The sequence below is a fragment of the Nicotiana tomentosiformis genome, chromosome 12, assembly GCF_000390325.3.
Source record: "Nicotiana tomentosiformis chromosome 12, ASM39032v3, whole genome shotgun sequence".
NCBI classification, from domain to species: domain Eukaryota; kingdom Viridiplantae; phylum Streptophyta; class Magnoliopsida; order Solanales; family Solanaceae; genus Nicotiana; species Nicotiana tomentosiformis.
Genome location: NC_090823.1, coordinates 15,757,291 through 15,783,658, shown reverse-complemented (window position 1 = coordinate 15,783,658; position 26,368 = coordinate 15,757,291). Strand labels below are relative to the sequence as shown.

General features: G+C 36.2%; 2 protein-coding genes and 1 non-coding gene across 4 annotated transcripts; 2 read left to right on the top strand and 1 right to left on the bottom strand.

The window, feature by feature from the left end:
* Positions 1–2,581: 2,581 nt before the first annotated feature.
* LOC104087209 (pectin acetylesterase 8-like) lies at positions 2,582–7,652 on the top strand. 2 transcript variants are annotated; one of them, XM_009591619.4, is made up of 13 exons: positions 2,582–2,732; positions 3,083–3,243; positions 3,522–3,604; positions 3,728–3,857; positions 3,947–4,026; positions 4,195–4,281; positions 4,422–4,546; positions 5,291–5,351; positions 5,723–5,776; positions 5,852–5,929; positions 6,081–6,159; positions 6,529–6,668; positions 7,269–7,652. In XM_009591619.4, exons 1-13 carry the CDS (start codon positions 2,728–2,730, stop codon positions 7,386–7,388), a joined length of 1,203 nt encoding a protein of 400 aa, XP_009589914.1. In that variant the 5' UTR covers positions 2,582–2,727; the 3' UTR covers positions 7,389–7,652. The 2 variants fall into 2 exon arrangements, with proteins under 2 accessions (XP_009589914.1, XP_009589915.1); XM_009591620.4 differs by having other exon boundaries at positions 2,608–2,732; positions 3,086–3,243.
* Positions 7,653–19,440: 11,788 nt separating this feature from the next.
* LOC138902283 (uncharacterized) lies at positions 19,441–20,634 on the bottom strand. Its single transcript, XM_070190126.1, has one exon. It carries the CDS (start codon positions 20,632–20,634, stop codon positions 19,441–19,443), a length of 1,194 nt encoding a protein of 397 aa, XP_070046227.1.
* Positions 20,635–21,178: 544 nt separating this feature from the next.
* LOC117274396 (small nucleolar RNA R71) lies at positions 21,179–21,282 on the top strand. Its single transcript, XR_004504506.1, has one exon. It is a non-coding gene; the product is annotated as a small nucleolar RNA R71 (small nucleolar RNA).
* Positions 21,283–26,368: the final 5,086 nt, after the last annotated feature.

Here is a 26,368-nt window from a genome sequence, read left to right as displayed (position 1 = left end):
TTATAAATGTTGTTCTTCACTTCAACATTTTCTTTAACTATTATTTTTCGTTTAAGAAAGAAATCTTTTTTTTTTTTCAAAATCAAAATGAATGAGGCCTACTTGAATAATCAAATAATTGATATAAGAGTGCAATGTAGTATGATCAAAATGACGTAAAAAAATTTAAAAGTTTCTCTATTGAATGTTCAAGATAATTTATATATTGTAAATTCTTCAATTTGAATGTTCCAATCATACATCAGGGATGGAGCTAGAAGCCCGAGTACGGGTTCAACCGAATCCAGTAACTTTTGCTCAAACTAGTATAGTTGTGTTATAAGGTTCATCAAATATGCACTAATATTGAATTTTTAGAACTCGGTTACTAATACTTGATGTCACTGTTCTAAAATCTTGAACCCATAAAGTTAAAAGTTTGGCTAAACCTTTGCCCCACATAACATACTTGAGAGTACTCCAAGTTTCAAAGGTACGCTTGAACGTGGGTTAGAAATTTTTCTTTTTCAGATCTCTACTGCTAAAGAGGATACAAACAAATTACAAGCTAAGATATGCAATAAATTGATATTATATTCAGAGTAGTAATTTCATTATTTTCATAAAGTTTGTTTATAAACGTCTCTCGTACTTTAGCCTAAAGTGCATCATTTTTAAATACTTGGAAGATATTAGTGTTGTATTCCATAAATCATGACTCTTTTGCAAGAAATGGCGTGGTATAACACTTTTTTAAGTGGTATTTATTTTTTAGCCAGTGTTTTTAATGTTGAGCAAAAATAACCACTATTCTATTAAAATTGATACAAAAAGTCATTTTACCCTTTCTTCACATGTCCTTAATATTTTATACATCACTCATCAAGTTAAGGACACCATGTCCTTAATATTTACATAATACTCATAAAGTTAAGGACACCGTGTCCTTAACATTTTCAATGTACACAGGAAGTTAAGGACACCATGTCCTTAATATTTATACTGCACATATGAAGTTAAGGACATGATGTCCTAAAGTTTAACAACAGAAGGTGCAAATACAAGTTAAGGACATTATGTCCTTAACATTTATATTGCACACATGAAGTTAAGGACACCATGTCCTTAACATTTACGCTGCACATATGAAGTTAAGGACATGATGTCCTAAAGTTTAACAACAGAAGTTACAAATATAAGTTAAGGACATTATGTCCTTAACATTTACATTGCACACATGAAGTTAAGGACACCACGTCCTTAATATTTACACTGCACTCATGATGTTAAGGACACCATGCCCTTAATATTTACACAATACTCATAAAGTTAAGGACACTATGTCCTTAACATTTGCAATGCACATATAAAGTTAAGGACACCATGTCCTTAACATTTATACTGCACATATGAAGTTAAGGACATGATGTCCTAAAGTTTAAGAACAAAAGGTGCAAATACAAGTTAGGGATATTATGTCCTTAATATTTACATTGCACACATGAAGTTAAGGACACTATGTCCTTAACATTTACGCTGCAGATATGAAGTTAAGAACATGATGTCCTGAAGTTTAACAACAGAAGTTGCAAATACAAGTTAAGGACATTATGTCCTTAACATTTATATTGCATACATAAAGTTAAGGACACCACGTCCTTAACATTTACACTGCACTCATGAAGTTAAGGACACCATGTCCTTAATATTTACACAATACTCATAAAGTTAAGGACACTATGTCCTTAACATTTACAATGCACATATAAAATTAAGCACACCATGTCCTTAACATTTATACTGCACATATGAAGTTAAGGACACGATGTCCTAAAGTTTAACAATAAAAGGTGCAAATACAAGTTAAGGACATTATGTCCTTAACATTTACATTGCATACATGAAGTTAATGACACTATGTCCTTAACATTTACGCTGCACATATGAATTTAAGGATATGATGTCCTAAAGTTTAACAACAGAAGTTGCAAATACAAGTTAAGGACATTATGTCCTTAACATTTACATTGCACACATGAAGTTAAGGACACCACGTCCTTAATATTTACACTGCACATATGAAGTTAAGGATATGATGTCCTAAAGTTTAACAGCAGAAGGTGCAAATACATGACACTTTGTCCTTAATATTTACACAACACTCACGAAGTTAAGGACACTATGTCTTTAATATTTATACAATACCCATGTCTAGCACATGGGTATTTTTGTCCGGACGGGTAAAATTTTATTAAGCACTGGCTAAAGAGTATACTTTTAAAACAGTGACTAAAAAGTAAATACATTAATTAGTGGTTATGTGTGCACTTCCCCCACTCTTTTGCGTGATAACTGATAGCCCAATCTTAACGGACAATTTTAGGCTCTTTCTCTGTTATAGTGAACGTTGAATGGTCAATATATAAATTGCTATAAAAGATACGGTGAAATATACATACACACGTACACGCATATAAAAATACATATGCGCGCACGCATATATATATATATATATATATATATATATATATATATATGTGCATGTATATACGCGTATTGCTGGATATACGCGTTTTCGTGTACAAATATTGAAAAGGAAATCCCTATTGCAAAAATTTAGCAACCCCATCTTTTCCTATTTTATCTCTGTTGTGGCAATATAAAACTACCTGCAAGTTGCAACAACAAAAAAACACCACAGAATTTGTTTCCACAGAAAATTATTCGTGGAATAAGAGGTTTTGATTTATGAGGTATGAAATCTGTAGGGTTCAAGGAAATGATGCTCCATTTATTTGTTTCATAACAAAAAACGAAGAAATTTTCTCAAATTGACATTGATATTCTTCATTTTATGTTACAATATGTTGTCAACGTTCATATAAATCTGTGATTATAGGAATTGAATCTTAAAATTTTCTGGGTTCCACATTTTTGTCTGTTTTCTGGGTTCCACATTTTTTCCCCCGGCAATAATGCAATTTACATGAATTAAACAATATGCTAATTATGTTTTTAACTATCTTACATTGTATGCATAATTTGTCATAATATTTTTAAATTTTATAAAGTCTCACAAAAGTTTTCTTTGAATTGTTTGTAGAAGAAGCATGGAACATACAAAATTGCAATGCCTATGCCTACTCATTTTTTCCTTGCTTGTGCTAAATGGAAAAACCGTACTTGGAGTGAACCAAACATCAAATGAAAATCTTGGCATGGTTGATTTAACTATTCTAGAAAGTGCAGTGTCAAAAGGAGCTGGTAAAAATCCTTTTTCTTCATAATGCATCAGTGTATATGCATGTAGGGGCGGAACTATAGGAACGGAAAAGGGTTCATCCGAACCCTTTTATCGGAAAATCACACACTATATATATATATATATATATATATATATATATATAGTAGATGATGAACCCCTTGATGAAAATTCTGCCTCACATGGGATAAAATATTTCGTTATTTAACCAACGTTAATATCATATGCAATGAGCATATATAACCATATTAATGATATTTGGATCTTTATATGCTTTTAGTTTGCTTGGATGGGTCTCCACCAGCATTCTATTACGACAAGGGACATGGAGAAGGAGCTAATAATTGGATTATCTACTTTAGGGTATGAGCTATATATGGAAATAATAGTTACATTAAAAACTTGAAGCATTTGCGTACAAAATCTTATCAAATAATTTTGTATCTTAATCTTAATTAATTCTTACTTTCATATTGCATTATTAAGGGAGGAGAATGGTGCTATAACGTGATAGATTGCCTCAATCGCACAAAGACAGAAAAAGGTTCCTCAAAACTTGCTCCAAAGCAAAGATCATTTTATGGAATACTTAGCAACAACAAAACACTGAATCCAGGTAAAATACATTTAGTACTTACACTATCACTAAATCATATTATCATTTCTAAATATTCTCATTTAATTATCTTATATTTAAAATTTTAGATTTCTACAATTGGAATAGAGTAATGGTTATATATTGCGATGGAGCATCGTTCACAGGAGACGTTGAAATAGTTGATCCGGTACATCATCATATTTAAGCTCAGCTTCTTACATATTCTTATACATTTTGAAAGGAATCGGAGTATTTACTCTTTTATTAATTGAAATTTTCACCAATCCAAGAACAATTTTGCCGATCTAGATTAATTAATTATGCATTTTCCTCATAATATGCTAATGTTTATTAGGTCACTAACCTTCATTTTAGAGGAGCAAGGATTTTCCATGCATTGATCGAACATTTCTTGGCGAAAGGGATGAAGGATGCAAAAAATGTATGTTATCTTAGTATCAGTAAATCGTCAACACTAAAAAAAGTTTTTTGCGAAAAATATTTTTTTAAAAAATGACTTTCGTTATACCAAATAAACAGTATTTCTCAATATTTTACGATTTTCTACTATTGTTTTGGCAGGCCATTCTCGCAGGTGGTTCAGCTGGAGGACTGCCTGCTTTGCTACACTGTGATCGTTTTCGAGCTCTTCTTCCTAACTCAGCTAGAGTAAAGTGTCTTGCTGATGGTAGTTATTTTCTCCACAAGTAAGAATTAACCTAAGAGCCAGTATAATATACTGATATCGTAAAAGATTTTATACAATTACTATATTTTAATTGACAGTACGTACGTTCGTCTTTTTTTCAAATTGTCATATCAGATTACCGTGAAAAGTTACATGTCGTAGGTGTAAGGTTTTTGTCCTGATTTTCTTATCATATTTGGTTCTCCATTTCCTTGAAGGAAGGACAATATATTTACCATAGTTGATTTTTCCTTTTACGTAAAGAAAAATATAAATCTTTCATATTTGGCTAGTCCCTTTTCTTGGAGGAAAATGTTTGGACTTCTATATATTGAGGATCCTTCCTTCTTATTCGGTAGCATCCACAATGTAGCCATACGGGGTTTGAGAGTCTTGTTTAGGGGGAGAACTTTACGGGAGAAGTGTTAGTGTGTCACTTTTGTTTGCCTCTTCGTGATGTTGTTCTCTCGATATTTTGTACTCTCTTTTATATAGTAGATTGCTCATCTCCGCTATTGATGTAGGTCAATTGACCGACCACGTTAAATATTTGTGTCTCTTTTGATATATTTCTCTTTTGTTATTTGATTTATCATCGTTCAAGGTTTGATTTACTAGCTTCCGCATGACACTTGATTTTTTCGGTCCTAACAATAGGTTAACTTAACATGCAGATGGCGTAAAAATACTTATACATTGTCAATCCAGTTGTAATTAATAGTGCTATTGCAATGAATTACAGTGTTGTTAATTTGTGTAACAGGAAAAACATGAAGGAAATACCATTCATGGATATTGTCAATGAAGGACTAATTACCTTACATGTACAATTTTTCTTCCTTCTTTCTGTTTTGTCACTCCTTTTTCTTTAGTACCATAGTTATTTCCCTTATCAATCCTCACAATTACTCCCTCGATCTCATTTTATATGATGCATTTTAACTGGACATGATATTAAAAAAAAAATCTTTTAAAATTGTGGTCTAAAATAAAGCATACATATTTATGTGATTATAAATTATTTTCATTAAGGATAAAATAATAAATTTAAAAGTTAAATTATTTCTAAGTATAGAAAATTTTTATTTTTTTTTGGAATAGATTAAAAAAGAAAGTGCATCACATAAATTGGAAAGGAGAGAGTACTATTCAGTATTGTTTGTTGTGATTTTTTTTTTTAAAAAATGAACTGCAGCATTCAGCCAAGATGTTGCCATCATCCTGCATTTCAAAAATGAGACCATCTTTGGTAAGAATCCGTTGCCATTCAAGGGTTTTACCCAATTGTAATATCAAACTAATGTTATGTTTAATGAATTTGCAGTGCCTTTTTCCACAATATTTTCAACAAGAAATCCAGACACCATTTTTCATAGTCAACTCAATGTTTGACACATTTCAGGTTAACTCAATTATCCATTAAGTGCATTAAAAGACATTAAATTAGAATTTGATATCTATGTCATCTTTTAACACAAAGTATTCAATTTCTTAATATTGTATCTTATATAATGAATTTGCATTAACAATCTTTTATCTTCGAATGTAATCAGATAAACAAGACTTTTCTTGGTTATTATGAAGACCTTAATAACAATACGTGCTCAGCTACTCTTGTTAAGACTTTACAAGGTTAGTGATGCAAGTTCAAGGCCAAATTAAACTTCATATTCTATTTATTAAAGAATTATCCATATACCCAAGAGTAGCGCGCTTTGGAGCAATAGCAAAGTTATCTCCATGTTACCTACGGGTCCGGGGTTCGAGCCGTGAAATCAACCACTGATGCTTGCATCAGGGAAACATCAGGGTAAACTATTTATATCACATCCCTTGGGTTGCGGCCTATTGCCCGGACCCTACATAAATACGGGATGTTTCGTGCACCGAGTTGTCCTTTATTTTATCTATATAACCAAGTCGAATTTGGATTTAATTAAATATGTGGAACTCATGAAATTTGGAAAACCTCATGTAATTTTTATTGTTTCATTATTTCAGATTTTAAACAGGAATTCTTAAGTGCATTACCGAAACAAAGTGATTGTTCTTCATCAAGAGGAATGTTTATTGACTCTTGCTTGATTCATTCCCAAATATTAAGTGGTGTTGGTTGGAATGGCTTCACGGTACATAATAAGGTAAATCAACTTCAATTTTAGGTGTTTTGATGATTTTTGGTTGTGCATTCTGTATTTTAAAAATATAAACAGTAAATCTGATCGGTTATTTGTGTAAAGATCCCTATAGTTTACTATATCCACTCATTTTTTCTCAAACACTCACTAAAAATGGGTTGATTGCTCAGACGAGAGTCATTTGATTTATTTCGTCCTTGGGCTTAGCTTTTACACAAGAGCAATATTAAGAATATTTGTCAAATCAAATAAATGTCATTTAAAAGGTAACTATTAGTGGCTGATATAGCTTATTAGCTGCGAGTTCAACTGATATTTTTAGCATGAAACACATGAGAAAAGTTAGTAAGTTTTATGAATTCGTAATTTCAAAATTATAATAAATTCAATGCGGAGAACTTTAAAGGTTGAATCTGTTAATTTTAAATACTTGATTAGCCTCTAGTGGTAACTACACGTATCTGATTATTATAATAATGAATTTAACAACCTAGAAAAAAGGCAAGTAGCTTATTATAACTGGTTAAACTGTACTATTAACGTAAAGATTTCATTACAATGTGAATATGTAAGTTGTGTATGTGTGTGTATTTTTTTTAACAGACAATTGCAGAGGCATTTAGCGATTGGTACTTCGACCGAAGTTCTGTCCAATTGATAGACACACCAGACTTGCCACTGAATTGTTACAAATTCCCCTCTATTACAAGCTTTTGCACCTAAAATGTCCAGAAAGGTGTTTAAGATTCCAGGTTACTGAAACGAACACAAGGCTTCAGCAAGTCACCCAATGTAGGACGAGCTACTCTACAGTATTCTTAAAAGCGCCTACTTTTCTTTTTTATTTGAGCTTTCGATTTGAGCCGATCTTATTCAATAAAGGTGATTTTTTCAGTTGAGTAGAAAAGTGATATTCTTCCAAATTTTAACAAAATCTCAAATGTATTATTGTAAGTAGCAATTGATTTGTGCATTTAACTTTCTCTACTTCTTTTTATTTCTTAATCGTGCCCAACATGTTGATTTAGCAATTAGTTAAAGCTATTCAGAACAAACGTAAAGACTTCCCAAAACATATAGTGGGGGAAAAGAACTCAAATAGTCAAATATACATTTGTACTTTCAAAAATGATCTAAAAATACTCATCGTTATACTATTGGGCTATATATACCCTTCCCGTCATACTTAAGAACAAATATACCATTATTTTGGATAGAGTTCCACGTGGCAGCACCATATGAAAATGAACCGTTTTTTACCCGACCCGTTTTAAAATTCAATTTTTTCAGTTTTTTTAAAGCATATACTTTGTAAAAACTAGAATTATTAAAGTAAAAAGTGAATTTTTTTTTTGTAAAAACTGGAAAAAAAAATACTCTCCTAAAGCAGTGGACTACATATGCATTAGTTTTAAAAAAATAAAAATATTTTGCAAAATCCTTTTTTTTCAGTTTTAAGAAACTTTAAAAAACTGAAAAATATATATTTTGCAAATTTCTTTTTTTTTCTCCAGTTTTTACAAAATATATATTTTTCAGTTTTTAAAGCATTATAAAAAAAATATTTTATTGAAAAAAAGGAATTTTAAAAATATACATTTTTTAGTTTTTTAAAGTATTTTTTTGTAAAAACTGAAAAAAAAAAAAAGACTTTGCAAAATATTTTCATTTTTTAAAATGCTTTAGGAGAGTCTTTTTTTATTTTTTTCCAGTTTTTACAATTTGTTTTTCTTCAGATTTACAAACAAAATACTTTAAAAAACTAAAAAGACTTAAAAAAATATATTTTGCAAATTCCTTTTCTTTTCTTTTTTACAAAAAATATTCCAGTTTTTACAAAATATATGCTTTAAAAAAACTGAAAAAATTGAATTTTAAAACGGGTCGGGTGGTGGGTTTTTTAAAACGGATCGGGTAAAAAAAAAAGAAATGGATCGCTTGTATCTGGTGCTGCCATGTGGCACTATATCCAAAATAAGGGTATATTTGTTCCAAAGTATGAAGGGAATGGTATATATAGCCCAATAGTATATGGAGGGGTATTTTTAGACCATTTTCAAAAGTACAGGGTATATTTGACCCTTTGCCATTTTTTTTTATAATTTTTTAAAAAGTGGGTATAAAATCCTTAAAATTAGTAATTACACTATAAAAGCCTTTATTTTCAGTTTCCGCAATATTTCCCAAAAACTTGTGTGACCAACTTTGAGGTTAATGGCCCATGAATTAACTCTTGAGAGCGAGAGGCACATTAGAAGAGATCCATTTATCAGGCCATAAAAGTTGATTTCATTACCTTTATATACCAATGTTCCAACAGATACCTTTTCTTGCATAACCTCTTGTTTTTTTAAGAATTAACCCATATAGCCGCCCACCTAATTACTTAAACTATAAATAGCCGGTGAATATATAATATATCTATACTTCATGTATAATATATGTATAACTACGTATAATCAATATATAATATATGTATACCGACTAGAAAAAGTAAACATTGAATTTGGCCGACTATTTGTGTAACATTCCCTTGTTTTTTACTATTGACGACTCTAGTAAATTTTTAGTTAGTTTAATTGTGATTCATTTATTGATTTGATCTGTCATGGCCAATTTAAATTTGACCTAACTTGTTCATTTGCGCTACCTCTACTCTTGAGAGTTATCGAATCGACCACGACCCTAGGAATTATAGTAGGACGTAATTGATGATTGTTCCACTAAGTGAAACATTAATAGCTTTTTGAAAAAAATTTAGCTGAAATTTGAAAAAACAAAATCACGTTAAAATTGAGAAAAAGTGTTTGAAAGTTAAAAATCTTAGTGCATGCATATGAAATTGCCAAGACCGAGTTTAACAATTTAAGTTGAAAAAATAAAAGGTGCAGAATATAACTTTCATACTTCTCTCCCTTCTCTCTAAAAACATAGAGAGAGAAAAACCAATTAAGCAAAACAAAATCATAAACACTATGGCTCAAACTACTGACACATTGATGAATGATGAAGAAGCAGATCAGTTACTTCGCAGCGTAAATAAAACAAAAGAGGAGACAAATGACAACGGAAGCGTCAAAGAAAAGCTGCTATCCCCTAACACTACTAACAACCCTTTGGACTTTGACTGTAGTATATTCAACAACATCCCACTTGAGAATGAACAGTCAAACCCCGAGAATCACCCTAACTTTATCCCCATATCAGGCTAGGAAAAACAAAGGTTTTACTTGCCTTGGAAACAAGCCCTCATGATCAAGCTTCTTGGGAGGAGTGTGGGCTACAATCTTCTTAAGGACAAGCTGCATCGGCTATGGAGACCATCTGAAGCACTTAATATTACAGATCTAGGTAACAACTACTACCTCATAAAATTTGTCTCCGTAAACAACTATACTAAAGCTTTACACCAAGGACCATGGTTCATCGGACCCCAATACCTATCAGTCAGGCAATGGGAACCTAAATTCAACCCACACAATGCCCAACCCATGTTTGTCACAATCTGGATACGATTACAAGATCTACTCACTAAGTTTTATGACATCCTCATCTTAAAAAAGATTGCCCAACTACTAGGAACACTCTTAAAAATTGATATCTGCACAGTACAAGCCAATCGAGGTCTCTATGCACGTTTATGCATCCTGGCACCACTAGGCAGACCTTTGCCTATAATAGTACTCCTTGACACCCATCTCCAACAAATCTACTACCAAAACACAAAACCCCTATGCATACTATGTGGATGCTTGGGACACATAAACTACCAATGCCAGATCAACATGGGAGCAAAAAATTCCCCTACCAACGATGACGCCAAACAACCAGGTACGTCTGAAGGCCCATGGAAAACAATAGTATACCCAAAAAGGAAAGGAAAATAACATGTTGAACCCCACTCTGTTTCGTCTGGGAAAGTTGAATTCAAAGAAAACAAAAGAAGGAAAAATCAATAAAGATATATCGGAACCAATCCAAGACATTCCAAATAAAAAAGAAGAACAACACCCTACATCTCCAAAGGATGGAGAAAATCGATCCAAAGGATTTGACGGCAGCTCTACAGCATCAGTTGAAATTGACGGTAGGTTTACTCCACCTCTTTCCCAAATTTTTTCCAACAATCACATCTCTCAGTCAACCAATACCATTGATAAGTCGCCACGTCAAACCATTCCACCTGCCCATGTGGGCTCACCGCTATCACTGGTTCTCCATATGGCAAGGTCTGCCCATGCAACAACCGCGTCATTCACTAACATGGATCCACATGCCACATACTTTCCACGTGGCAGGCTCCCCACCAAGCTCGTCTCCACCAAGTCCATCACCAAACACAACCCCTTCTACGTCCTTTTGTATTTTAATGCGTCTGATACTGCACCGAGCCCCACTTACACAGCTACCCACTGAAATACTACCTTACCTCCATGTCCACGCCCCCAAAAGATCACATCAGCCCTAACACCCCAGCTAATACCGTGCATACAACATCCAAAAATCACCTTTCAAAAACCTAAAATTCAACTCTCTCTCATACTAACTTCCCACCACCGGAATTCAATATCACTCCCAAAAAATTAGTTTCCAAACAAAAATTGCCTAAAATATCATCCCTTAGGTCAAATACAATTCCCACGCAATTAAGCACATCAAACCTGGACACTTATCCACTTGAAAAAACCCTCTGTACCCAACCCACATCTCACACTAGGTAAATAATCATTCCCTCTACCAGTGCATCTAATGCACCCCCTCCAGCACTTGCAACTCAATCTCTGGCACTGCCCGATATGGATACAAACTACTCCATCTCCGGCCAGTCAAATCCCAACATCTTCCACCTAAATGATGACCCCTTACTGTGTCCTATACCACTCAACCCCTCATCCTTCCCTCCTTATATCTCAAACACCACCGCTTCTCCCTCTTCACAAATCAACCCCTCACTCTCCCACGTTACTACCAAACAAATTGCCTCGATCACCACTAAGGAACAACGCTCGTAGGAACTATGAAGAACCCTATCGAAGAGCCAATGGGTACTACGCCCGCTACCAGCAGGTACCTTTTCCAACCCACCACCTCCCAAGGATGAAAGACACCCAAATCCACTCCGTCACCAAAACCTTTAATCTCCAGACACCCTTTATTCATATGGGGTACGCAAACCCTCTAAACAACTAATACAATCCCTACAAATGTCCTCTGGCTTACAAGAACAACCTTCATCCGCACAACCAACAATATTACGACCACACACAACCTGAACTCCTTCCTAGGTACATGAGGAAGCACCACCACAAAATCTTCCCTATCGTTGGAACTACGATTTCATGATACAACAAGTGACATTGCTGATGGAGAACACAACTACTCTCTCCCATTGTGTCTCACAAGGATTGCACTCCAACATGATAATACAACATGCACACCAGCTTCTCCAAGTTCAAAAGATGATAGCACTGAAGCTTAATAATCAAATATTCGACATGCAAGCGGCAGCAACAAATCAACATGCAACAGTTCCACCACCACGGTGAAATACACCCACACCACCCAACTCTTAGAGCTCATCACCCACTATGGTCCCCAATCACGCTTCACCAGACCCACATGAGGACGTACAAATAGTGACACTCTTGCCATAGTTCCTTCTCGAGGAGATGCAACCACCAGAGTCCCCACCACCATCACCGGGGGCAACGGGCATAGGCCCCTTTCATGCAAACATACTCGATTAACTTCTCTAGAACAATACAATAACGGACTCTCTAACACTCACCCTGCCCCAAAAATCTGAAATAACGTTCTTAATCAGTGTTCTGCCAACATTCATGAAGTTGGGGATCAACATGAGGATCTACCCCATCGAGCCATTGTCTTACTTGGTTGTGATGATCCCCACTATGAGAGAGAATGCTGCCCCTAGCAGATTTCAACTACCACCAATTGGTCCTTGCACTGCACCCCACAAGGGCTCAACGAGGGAGATCGATATCCGAACACGATCCATTAATGAAGATACTGTTATGTAGTTGTAGGGGAGCCAATGGAGCTGGCTTTAGGAGGAACCTCAGAGCTGTCCTCTCCTGGAACAACCCAACTATGGTCTGCCTCATAGAGACAAAAGTGCAAGAATCAGCCCACGAGGCCCTCATGAACGAGCTAGGTTTTACTAATATGCTCCATGTCAGTGCTATTGGTTTTTCAGGTGGTATGATTATGATATGGAGGGAGTATGAAATTGTTAAAGTGGACCCCATTGCAGTTACGAACCAGGAGATCCATGCAAATGTTCAAGTTATCCCTTCAGCTCAACCCTGGATCTTATCCCTCGTTTATGCTAGTACTAGATTTAATGATAGAAAAATTATATGGAAAAACTAAGAACAACTCTCAGAATCCCATAATTCCCTGCATATAGCCATAATAAAGTTGGTGGTAATCCTATTAACGACAATCATGCTACTGCTTTAATAACTTTGCCTCCAAAACATTAATATGATTGACCTAGGTTTTACAAGCTCCAAATAAAAAAAAACCTAATCCTAGAAAGTTTAGACCATTTTTACGCAAACCCTTCATGCATTAGCATATACCTAGACTTTAGTATCACTTACCTCCCTAGAACATACTCAGACCACTGCCCATTACTGCTTTCCCTCAACAAAACCACCTATGTGTCTAATAACTTATTCCGCCTAGAAACAATGTGGTTTAGCCACCCTGAGTTTAAGGGTATCGTAGCACATCACTGGCATGACAACTCTATATACCACTCTGCCACAAAATTATTTATGAAACATTTCCAAGAATGGAATAAATCCACCTTTGGCAATATTTTTCACACAAAATTGGTCCTCATATCCAGACAAGCAAGGCTTCAAAATATGGATAACGCATGTAAAAGATACTTCCACCATAATTTATAGAATGAGCTTGTTTTCGAGTAGAACGTAGTCTTAAAAAATGAAGAAGAGTTTTGGAAACTAATGTCACGAGTGCAATGCTAAATATAACGACCCGACCGATCGTTTTGTGTAATTGCGCCCCGTTTTTCCTTTTGATGCTTCACACATATGTGTTTATGGTTTTATGACTTGAGGTTGTTTGGTTTTGTTCTGAGAAGATTTGGGGTTGATTTAGACCCTTTGGTTCTTAACATAAAAGCTTAAGTTAGATATATTGACCAAATTTTGTCTTTTGTGAAAACGACCCCAGAATGGTGTTTTAATGGCTCCGATAGCTTTGTATCGTGATTTTGGACTTGGGGCGTATATACGGAATCGAATTCGAAAGTCCATAGGTTGATTTGTGTTTTGTCAAAAAGTGGCAATTTGAAGTTTAGAAGTTTGACCGTAGGTTGAGTTTTAGCTATCAGGTTCTGAATTTGATTTTTGGACTTGGAATAGGTCTGATATTGACGAGCGCAAAACACACACTAAAATATGCCCGCTAGTCGAATATAGTATAATATAATATCGTATCCAAAAGGATTGGAGTTAAATAATATTATCATAGTTTGTAGCTAGATTGCTATCCAAGATGATCAACAATTTTGATTTATGTGGTTAATACTAAAATTAATTAAGAACCTAGAGCTAATTGACTAATGACAATCGAAACAAGGACTAAGCAAAGGAAGATATCAATGGGAGAAAATGGGATTTTGATAGGACAAGTGCAAGATAACTGTCTGGGATTTAACTCTAGATAGTTCACTTCTAATGTTCAAGTGAGTCTCTCGAATTCACTTAATTATCAGTACAATTGTTTAGTAGGAACCTCTCTCGATTAAGTCTCAACCTCTCAATATGAACCAATTTAAGCTCTATAAAGATATGCAAGAATGCGTAATGGATTGGTCTTTAGGATAACCTCTCTCGATTACCCTCCTAACTAGGTTTAATCAATGATTCAACTAGCCTCTTTCGATTACTTAGAAGAATCTATGAACTCAACCAACAATGTAATGCAGGGATATCACAAGTTATGCCTCTTTCGATTACAAGAATAAGTGAATATAGATGCAACAATTAAATTTTCCAAAAATGATTCAAATATATAAAAATAGAGTTATAATTCACAAACAATCATCAATACACCAAATCCATCAAAACTCAAAAGGAAATACTCCATAGACATGGAGAAGTTCTTCACAAATATAACTAAAGTATAGGAAAATATAAATTCAATCCAAACCCGGATCTTGAGTGAGAAGGAATAATGAAATCCTTGTGCTTTTGTTCTTCCTAAGCCTCCTTAGGTCGAAAATGCGTCAAAAGTCCATCTAAAATGGTGTTTTGGTGTATTTAAGCCGCCCCCAAAATAAACCCCGGACGAAACTACCGTTGTTTAGTGGAAATGGGAAGTCAATCTAACATTTTTGTGCTATCGTGCCGCCCCATGCGGCGCGCATGTAGGGAATTCCAGAACGTGCCAAAATATTATTTCTAGACACTTTTTGTACTGCCGCGCCGCGCCTATGGATAAAAGTAGATGGTTGTTCGTTTTGGCCCAAAAAAGTGTGACATCACGTTGTTGTGGCCTTTTGTATTTGTTTGAATTGCTCAAAAGTTTGGCATGTCAGCAGACACATAGTATCTTGCCAACTTTAATTTGCATGTCATTATTTCCTCCACTCATGCTTTCTATTCTTATTTCCTTTACTTTTTAAATACATACTCAGTCCTTGTCCCTGGACTCAATCTCGACTTAATTGCTTGGGCTTTTACTCAGACTTCGAAGCTCCAAATAGCTCGAATTAGCTCCACAACATCTACATAACTCAGAATCACTCCTACAAAACATAAAACACACAATAAGTATAAAAATACTACTAATTAAAGCTCAACACAAGTAAAGTGCAGTGAATTGGAGTACAATAAGCGACTAAAATACGAGATTATTGCATACCATCAACACCCCACACTTAAATAATTGCTCGTCCTCGAGCAATCAAACTACACTTCACATAGACACGACCTTTTTAAACAACTCTCCTAACTCATTACACCATGAATACTCAAAACAGATTAAGCACAATACCATAACATCCCCGCCTCAAGATTTGACTCAAAATCACCACACATGTTTCACAACTCGCTCACTTATTCTAACACGGAGGTCAATGACATTACCTTTCCTTCGTGAATAAAGTGCCCTCACACAACAGTAGAGAGTAGATCCACACATAATAAAGTTTAAGAACAATTAGGAGCTCAAGATAGAAAGAATTCACTCACTCTCAGAAGTGACATTCATGTACCACAAAAGACGTACTATAAGCTTGCCCGTAATGTACTACTCTACTAATTGAGCTCATTCAGTCAAGGATCAAGTAGGACTTTATTTGGATGTAATGTAAGCTGCGGGATGGGTAGGATATATTTGGATATAAGCATGACTACACCTCCATGAGCACTTTAATACATATAATTTATCCATTTAAAACTCCATTCTTATGTCAAACCATAACTCCACCTTCACATCAGTATACGTCAACTCCCAACTTTTTAAAGCACGAATACATTAAGAGTTACCACTATCAATGAATTTTTTTTCATTTTCTTTTTCAATTCAAGTGGCTCTTATTTTTTTTTTCAAAACAGTGCACCTTTCTCCTTATTCCAATAGTTCCACTCAAAAGCCAAACCAACACCCCACACTTTAACTTTTACAAAGTTCATCACAATTTCAAGTGCTTATGAGAGGTAACAAGGTTCAAATAGATAGTCAATTCAAATAATTAGGTAAGGCTTGTAATGTGGTTGCCAAACAAAAAATATTACAGGCTCAAATTTCTCAACTAGGATACATAACAATTAGGTGGGTAACAACATATATATGGCTCAACAAATAAATGCCTATATCACTTCCAAGACTGAAAAAACTACTATTTACATTTGCAAACATACGGAGCAAGTTCTAGACATCAAATGGAATGCACAAAATACCCAAAAACTCACACACACATGGCACATCTCTCACTCAGGATCGGACTCATCAAGACACTCTAGTCAAAGCAGTTAAGCAAAGTTAAGCTCACATAATTTAAGGTACTTATACAAGAGTCAAAAACTGAGCATAAGCGTCATAACTAAAGCACTTACTATTCTCAAGGCATAATAAAGCCAAGATATATTGCTTTCATTTAAAATCACAGCACAAGATTTCCTACTCCTAAAAAATAAAAACTAACTACACCCGATTCATCATGTATTACCTGAAGACTTTCATGTACTACCTTTATCATGTATTACCTGAAGACTTTCCAATCAATGAAGGTCTTCAAGAGGTGGCAGAATTGCGGCAAGGGGAAACATGGGATGATTAGCTGCTAGATCAAACTTTCAATGAGGAAATTGCAGAACATATAAGGCTAAATGTGCACTATGAAGGCAGTGAGGGATATTGGGATAAGCCATACTGGATGCCAACTCCTTCAGGAAAGTTCAGTGTTAGCAGTGCTTGGCAAATATTAAGGCATAGGGCAGATCCTAATTAGGAATTCAAGTTAATATGGATTAAAGGTTTGCCATTCAAGATATCCTTCTTATTGTGGAGATTATGGAGGCAGAAAATAGCCACCGATGACATGTGGAGGAGGCAAGGGCAAATGGTGATGTCTAGGTGTTGGTGTTGTCAGCAGCCCCAAGAGGAATCCATTGAGCATATATTTGTCACAAGTCCTACTGCCTCTAAGGTATGGAACTTGTTCATGGGGGCTACTGGAATTTCTGTGCAATTGATTCAATTGAAGCAGATTATAAGGCATTGGTGGTATGTTTAGTGTTGTCCGAAATTAAAGCCACTATTTCAAGCAGTACCAGCTATCATCACTTGGGAGCTTTGGAAGAGAAGAAATCCAGGTAAACATGGTGGTTCAATGTCCACAAATAGGGTGATTCATGAGATAAATAGGACATTGCATCAACTGGCAAGGGTGAGGTATGATTGGATCCCTAATATTCCATTGTTATGGCCAGACATGATTCAATACTTTGAAGGATATAAACCTATATTGATCACTACAAGAGTAACATGGCAGCTTCCTTGTCATGGTTGGTACAAATGTAATACTAATGGAGCTTCAAAGGGCAATCCTGGACCTAGCTCCCTAGGCTTTTGTGAGAGGGATGATGAAGGTGATGTGGTGTATGCTAGGGCAGTAGACCTGGGGGTGACAACTAATGTGATGGCTGAAGCTAAGGCTATTTTTCAAGGGTTGGAATATTGTGTGGAGCATTATTTTCACCCTCTCATACTGGAGACTGATTCATTGGTGATGTGAAGAAAATTATATAGATGAAGGACAACTTCAATGTGATCCTTCAACATGTGTTCAGAGAAGGCAACTCAGTGGCGGATTTTATAGCTAACATTGCGTTCTCTTTTGCAGGTACATATGAGTTTCATTCATTCTCTGAACTGCCTAGTGCAGGGAGGAGGTTGATTAATCTAGACAAATCTCAATCACCTAACCTTAAGATTAGGGTAGCAAAGAGAAGAACCCCAGACTGATGGCTTCACAAGATTGGACTCTGCACAAACTGATATGTCCAAATGCTAAGGAAAATGCTGAACCCATCATATGGTATTTTTGGAGATTGTTGAATCATTTCTCAGTGGTATTAGCATGCTTTCAAGCTCAATCTGAGGATGATTTAGCAATGTTTTGAATGATGACTACATTAAAGGTTCTAGTAGGGAAGGATCTGAGCTTACAAGATCACAAAAAGTTAGATTCTCAAAGGCTGGCCTTTGCCTTGCAAAGTCTTCTTAAAGCAGATCATTCCTGGCTTTTGCCTTGTAAAGCCAGCCTAAAGCCAGATCATACCTGAATTTTGCCTTGTAAAGCCTGGCTAAAGCCAGCTCATGCCTGGCTTTTGCCTTGTAAAGCCTGCCTAAAGCCAGCTCACGCCTGGCCTTTGGCCTGCAAAGCCTGCCTAAAGCCAGCTCAAGCCTGGCTTTTGCCTTGCAAAGCCTGCCTAAAGCCAGCACATGCCTTGCCTTTGCCTTGTAAAGCCTGCCTAAAGCTATCTCAAGCCTGGCTTTTGCTTTGCAAAGCCTGCCTAAAGCCAGGCTCCTCTTCTACACATTAATATTGATGAGTGAGCACATGATTAATACTTGAACAAAATAAGTTCACTGCATATAGAGATCATATAGTAGCGACACTTGGAGGACGATGCGGACTTCAACTCTGCGGTGGAGATGTTTGGAATTCATTTTAGCCTATGGAAAATATACCCTGGCGCCTGGTGAGAGCTTGATAGGTGCTGCTTGGTATTTGCCAATGACAATTGGATTCACATACACTAATAGGAGAAGGAAGCATTCAACTTATCATGTTGTAATAGTTAGTTCTTTAGATTTTAGCTTTTCTATCTTTTTTAATAGCTAGTAGCTTCATGCAACTTCTATTTTGGTTTGGACATCTTGTAAGCATTGGACCCATTTTGGGATTTTATTTATATATTAGCGGATGACTATTCAAGTAAAAAAAAACCCTTGGAAAGAACCGCGGCACAAAGAAAAACCAAGGGGGATTTTCTTCAACTTTAATCCCTCAAGAAGACAACCTAGGAAATCCATCGTCGGGAAAAGTCTAAATTGTCAAAATTTCCAATCAATTGAATTACAAAAACACACATATACATTTATACATTCTATACATATATACATACCCACCCCACACTTGTAATTGTGGCATGTCCCTATGACACATAAATAAAAAGCAAGAGGTATGGAAAACTTCCCTAAATATCTAGTCGGGGTTTGAGTTGGAGTTGGGCTCCACTCCTCGCGCCCGAACTAGTGTACACATCCATGCAGATAGATTATTCTCATCCTTCTTGGGGTACACCCCACACTTATCTTTCTCACTCACTGCAACCTTCTCTTTCACGCCCTTCACTTTCAACACAACACTAGCAGTTAGCTTCTCCCTTTTCACCCCTGTTTCTACATTCATATCAAAAGTCACAGTCTCCTCACCCACTCTAAGCATGAGTTTTATCTCATGTATATCTAATATTGCTCTACCCGTTGCTAGGAATGATCTTCCTAGGATGAGAGGGACCTCCTTGCTCTCCTCCATCTTTACCACTATAAAATCTACAGGAAATACAAACTTATCTACCTGAACTAAGACATATTCAACTATTCTCTCGGGTATTAGAGTCGTTTGGTTTGCCAGCTGCAAATATATTGGTGTAGACCTTATCTTTCCAATCTCCTTCTCCAGTTTCCTATAAATAGATAGAGGCATTAGATTAATTGAGGCATCAGAATCACATAGAGACTTATCAAAATTAGTAGTGCCTAAAGAGAAAGGTATGGTAAAACTCCGTGGATCTCCACATTTTTGTGGGAGTTTGTTTTGCAATATTGCACTGTAATTATCTGTGAGCTTGACCACTAAGGTATCCTTTATTTTCCTCTTCTTTGTCAGGATCTCCTTTAAGAACTTGGCATACGTCGGCATTTGTGAGAGCACTTCTATGAATGGTAGGTTTACATGAACCTGTTTTAGCACATCTATAAATCTCTCGAACTGCTTGTCCATAATTTCTCTACTTAGCTTTTGGGGAAAAGGCAGCGCAGGCATATGCTTGCTCGCCTCATGTTTCTCCCTTCTCGATTTTCCTTCTTTCTTCTTTTCGACACCATTCTTCAGCTGCTCCCCGCTTTCTTTTTTATGTCTCATATCTTTTTGGATTGGGGTGATATCTTTCAACTCTTTCTCACTTCTCAAAGTTACAACATTTACTATATCTTTGGGATTTCTTTCTGTATCAACCGGGAGTGTTCCTAGGGCTCTCTCAGACATTAAAATAGCTAAGTGCCCAACCTGTTTTTCCACGCTTCGAAAATATGTACCCAATTCTTTGATAGATTCATCATGGACATCAAGCCTCTCATTTGTCTTGATAATGAATGTCTTCATAAGATCTTCCATGATGGATTGATTTGACTGTGGAGATTGATACTACTGCCTCTGCTAATTTTGAAAACCTGGAGCTCCTTGTTCCTAGAATCTGGGTTGTCTTTTTGCCATGCATTTGCAGTACCCCCAGGTGAACTCTATGAAAAGTCGGGGTGCCTCTGACCATTGCATTAAAATTATAGTTTCCTACAACATTCACTTCCTCATTTGAGGCTTGACACTCATGAGTAGTGTGTCCTCTTCCACATATTTCACAAGCTGCGTGGTGTACATTTTGCATCGAAGCTATAGTTAGCTTTCGTATTTATTTAGCCATAGCATCAAGTTGTACTTGCACAGATGTAGTAGCATCAACTTGGTGAACACCAGTTGAATTTCTTCTTTCCACACTCTCAGATGGCCACTGATTAGCATTTTCTAATAACTCATCAAGAATTGTAACTATCTCCTCTGGAGTCTGCTTCATAAAAGGCCTCTGACTGCATTGCTCAATGTTCTACACTAGGACGGTTTCAATCCATCCAAAAAGTTCTGGAGTTGCATCCAGAGTTCAATTCCGTTATGTTGACACTTTCTAACTATCTCCTTAAACCTCTCCCATGCTTCAAAAATAGTTTCATTCTATTTTTGGAAGAAGTTATGGATTTCTCTTCTAAACATGCCTGTCTTAGATGAGGAGAAATATTTATCAAGAAATTTTCTGGTCATTTCCTCCCATGCTCAAATTGATCCATTTGGCAAGCTTCGAAGCCACTGCTTCGCATCATCTTTAAGTGAAAAGGGGAATGCCCTTAAATACACTGCATCTTGTGATACCCCATTGTATTGAAATGTGTTCATAATCTCCTCAAAGTCCATCAGATGCGTGTTTGGATCTTCGTTCATCTGCCCTCTGAAAACGCAGTTGTTTTGAATGGTTTGAAGCATAACTTGCTTTAACTCAAAATTAGTTACTGCAATTGGAGGTGGTCTAACACTTGAAAATCCTTAATTGTAGACTGGTCTGGCATAGTCACCCAATGCTCTACCAGGCCTTGGTACCACATTCTCGAACTGGTCTTCAATCAAGGGTCGATTTAGATTGAATCTTCGACCCATATTGTCTCTGACAGTTTCCTCAGCAGCTCTACGGGCTGCCTTATCTACTATCCTTGTAGCTGCCTCTACCTCGTTGTCATCGTTCTTAGCCATGTCTTCTTGGGTTGAAGTTTACCCCAAGAACTTTACGGTGAACCCTTTCTCCTTCCTCAGTTGCCGCAAGTGTTTTTCCAATTTTGAGTTATAGGGTATTACATCTTTATAAGAAGATCGTGTCATACACCACAAACTTATCCTGTTGCCTGCACACGGAGGAGAAACCCGTGAAGAACAAAATAAAAGTAAGAATAAAAATAAATTCCTGAATAAGCACTACAAACTATTTGAAACACTATTGATTGCCAATCCCCAACAACGACGCTAAAAATTGACGAGCGCAAAACACACACTTAAATATGCTCGCTAGTCGAATATAGTACAATATAATATCGTATCCACAGGGATTGGAGTTAAACAATATTACCTTAGTTTATAGCTAGATTGATATCCAAGATGATCAACAATTTAGATTTATGTGGTTAATACTAAAATTAATTAATAATCTAGATCTAATTGACTAATGACAATCGAAGCAAGGACTAAGCAAAGGAAGATATCAATGGGAGAAAATGAGATTTTGATAGGACAGGTGTAAGATAATTGTCTGGGATTTAACTCTAGATAATTCACTTCTAATGTTCAAGTGAGTCTCTCGAATTTACTTAATTATCAGTACAATTGTTTAGTAGAAACTCCTCTCTCGATTAAGTTTCAACCTCTCAATATGAACCAATTTAAGCTTTATGAAGATATGCAAGAATGCGTAATAGATTGGTCTTTAGGAGAACCTCTCTCGATTATCCTCCTAACTAGGTTTAATCAATGATTCAACTTAGAAGAATCTATGAACTCAACCAACAATATAATGCAAAGATATCACAAGTTATGCCTATTTCGATTACAAGAACAAGTGAATATAGATGCAATAATTAAATATTCCAAAAAAGATTCAAATACATAAAAATAGAGTTATAATTCACAAGCAATCATCAATACACCTAATCCATCAAAACCCAAAAGGAACTACTCCATAAACATGGAGAAGTTCTTCACAAATATAACTAAAGTATAGGAAAACATAAATTCAATGCAAACCCGGATCTTGAGTTAGGAAGGAATGATGAAATCCTTGTGCTTGTGTACTTCCCAAGCCTCCTTAGCCTCCTTAGGTCGAAAATGTGTCAAAAGTCCATCTAAATTGGTGTTTTGGTGTATTTACGCTGTCGCCCAAACAAACCATGGATGAAACTACCTTTTTTAGCGGATATGGGAAGTCACTCTTACATTTTTGTGCTACCGCGCCACGCCTCATGCAGCCCATGCGGCGCGCATGTTGGGAATTTCAGAACGTGCCAAAAAATCATTTCTAGAAATTTTTTGCACTGCCGCGCCGCACCTGGACAAAAGTAGGGGGCAATTCGTTTTGGCCTAATAAAGTGTGACGTCACTTTATTGTGGCCTTTTGTGTTTGTTTGAATTTCTCCAAAGTTTGGCATGTTGTCTGAAACAAGGTATCTTGGCAACTTTAATTTGCATGTCATTATTTCCTCCACTCATGCTTTCTTTTCTTATTTCCTTTAATTTTTAAAAACATACTTAGTCCTCGGCCCTGGACTCGATTCCGGCTTAATTGATTGGGCTTCTACTCAGACTTCAAAGCTCCAAATAGATCAAATTAGCTCCACAATATCTACATAACTCAAAATCACTCCTACAAAATATAAAACACACAATAAGTAGAAAAACACTTCCAATTAAAGTTCAACACAAGTAAAGTGCAGTAAATTAGAGTACAATAAGCGACTAAAACACAGAATTATTGCCTACCATCAGATATGCTATTTAGAACTTGTATGCAAAATTTGGTATCATTCGGAGTTGAATTAATAGGATTCGGACGCTTTGTTGCAATTCTAGTAGTTCTTGAACCGTACTTTGAAATAATGTATTTTGGAGTCCGATTCATAGTTCTAGATGTTATTTTTGTGTTTTGATAGCGCGAGAAAGTTTCTATGATGCTTTTAGACTTGTGTGTATGTTTGGTTTGGAGCCCCGAGAGCTCGGATGGGTTTTAGACATGTTTTAGAATGTTTTGGACTAAAAACAGGAATCTGGTATGCTGATGCCTCTGGTGTCACATTTGTGAACACCAGGTTCGCAATTGCGACCTTAGTAGGGGAGTCTCAGGCGTCGCAATTACGATACCTGGGTTGCAATTGTGAAGTAGTTTAGGAAATTGGGTAGTCCGCATTTGCGAGGAGGACAGGCTTCGCAAATGCGAAGCCAATATCGCGTTTGCGACCTCTTCTTAGGTTGTTAGTGGCCGCATTTGCGAGGATTTCTTTACAATTATGAGGGTTTGCAATTGCAAACCCATGTCGCAATTACGACAACTGCAACTGATCGAAATGGCTGGGAGTCGGGATTTTGCAACATATTCTCTCATTTTAGAACCCTAGACTCGATAAGAGGCGATTTGGAGAGGGGATTTTCGTCTACAAGCATTTGGTAAGTGATTCTAATCAATTTACAACTATATTTCATGAGTATATCTTAGATTTAAAATCAAATTTATGTGAATTAAAGAGGCAAAATTGGGAAATTTTGTCAAGTATTTGAAAAATGAGAATTCGAGTTTTGAGAGTCGATTTGGAATCGGATTTTGAAACTAATCACATATATGGACTCGTGGGGTTATGCACAGTTGGAATCTATCCTTGAACCTAGGTTTTGACCTGGTGGGCCCCGGGTGGATTTTTGTTCACCTTTTGGGATACGTATGAAGTTCATAACTGTCACAACTCCAATTTCCCTCCATAGGATGTCGTGATGGCACCTAGTCTCTAAAACTAAGTAAGCCTACCACATACTGAATTAAATGATAGAATTTAACCAAAATAACTATTAAGCAAAGACCATATATTTCTATATAGAACCAACAATCCTAACATGATAGAATATCCCAAAACTGGTAGTATATGTCATAAGCTCTACTGAGTTTGCTAGAAAATCTCTAAATACAACTGTTCCGGAATAGAGTAAACAGTACAAAATAAAATTTTAGAAGGCGACTCTGAGGCCTGCGAACGTGAAGGCAGGTATACCTTGAGTCTCCACAGCAATGCCCATTAGCTAGCTATTGATCAACAAACTCCAAAGTACCTAGATCTGCACAAAAATATGCAGAAAGTGTAGCATGAGTACATCACAGCGATACCCAGTAAGTATCAAGACTAACCTCGGTGGAGTAGTGACGAGAAACAGTCAAGACACCTACTAGACATAATAACCTGTATAAGTATGAATGTGAAACTAATAAGGAACAATATCAATATAAAGCTAAGCATGGTGAAACAACAACAATACTTGCAATAGAAAAACTAGAAGCAACAATTAGGAACAAGACAAACAAGTAATAACGCCGTAGAGTAAGCTGATTACAGACAAGGTCCGGTGAAACCAAGTAAGGAAAAATAGGTAGCAACCAAATAAACAACCGCTGTCACACAAGATTTATACAAGAACTTTCCCGATGCACCATACCTCATCACCAGAATTAGCGGGTCCCAAATTACGACCCCTAATCACTTGGCATCTTGTACCCATATTACAAATCACAATCGCATGGACAACTCACGTGCTGCACGGACAACTCACGTGCCAATACTATAATGCCTCATATCTGTACGGATAACTCACGTGCTAAGAGAGTGACAATACCTCATATCTACACGGACAACTCACGTGTTAGCAGTAACAACATATCACAACCGCACAAACAACTTACATTCCAATAATAGAAATATCTCATATCCTCACAGACAACTCACGTGCCAATAGTACATCTCATGCACAGAAGGCAGATATGAAAGAATAGGTGTAAATGATCAATAAGCATCAAGGTTCATCTTCTCAAACTAGTATGGGTGACTAACTACGGTGTATGCTTGTGCAAGTGTTCTATCACAAACTCGAGTTAACAAGAAGATCAGAGACAACAAATGGTACATAGGAAACGACACAACAAAACATAAAATGCATGACTTATACAAAGTACGCACCCCCAGGCCATCACAAGTCATCACAAATCATCCTCTACATAGCCCCATTGTCTCGCCACGTGCATTATGGTAGGCTATAATCCCGTATTTTAGTTGCTTATTGCACTCTAATTCTATGCATTTTACTTGTGTTTGAGCTTTAATTGGTAGAGTTTTTCATTGATTGTATGTTTTATGCTTTATAGGAGATGATACCGAGTTAAGAAGATGTTCTGGAGCTAAATCGAATAATTAAAGCTTTGAAGTCTGAGTAAAAGCCAAGGAATTAAACTGGGATCACATCAGGGGCTCGTGGACCGGCGTTGCATATAAAAGTTGGAAGAAAGAGCAAGGGCCTGAGCAAACAAATACTAGTGCGTCGCATAAGGCATCGCATTAGTACAAGATTTCGTCAGAAGTTCAGAGACTTGGAGTTTTTGGGTATGATAGAAAAATACTCTAATGCTAGGCATAGTGCGTGGCATAGTGTGTAGCATTAGTACAAAGTTTGGTCAGACAAGCTAAGTTCAGAGAGTTTACAACCGAGCAAATTGCACTAATGCTATGCA

What these genes read in the sequence shown, in the direction of transcription:
- LOC104087209 (XM_009591619.4), top strand. An exon ending in GGATGAAGGATGCAAAAAAT is followed by an intron (nt 4,282 to 4,421) that starts GTATGTTATCTT and finishes TTGTTTTGGCAG; the next exon opens with GCCATTCTCGCAGGTGGTTC. An exon ending in GGTAGTTATTTTCTCCACAA is followed by an intron (nt 4,547 to 5,290) that starts GTAAGAATTAAC and finishes TTTGTGTAACAG; the next exon opens with GAAAAACATGAAGGAAATAC.
- LOC138902283 (XM_070190126.1), bottom strand. Translation starts at nt 20,634, where the DNA reads ATGGAAGATCTTATGAAGACATTCATTATCAAGACAAATGAGAGGCTT.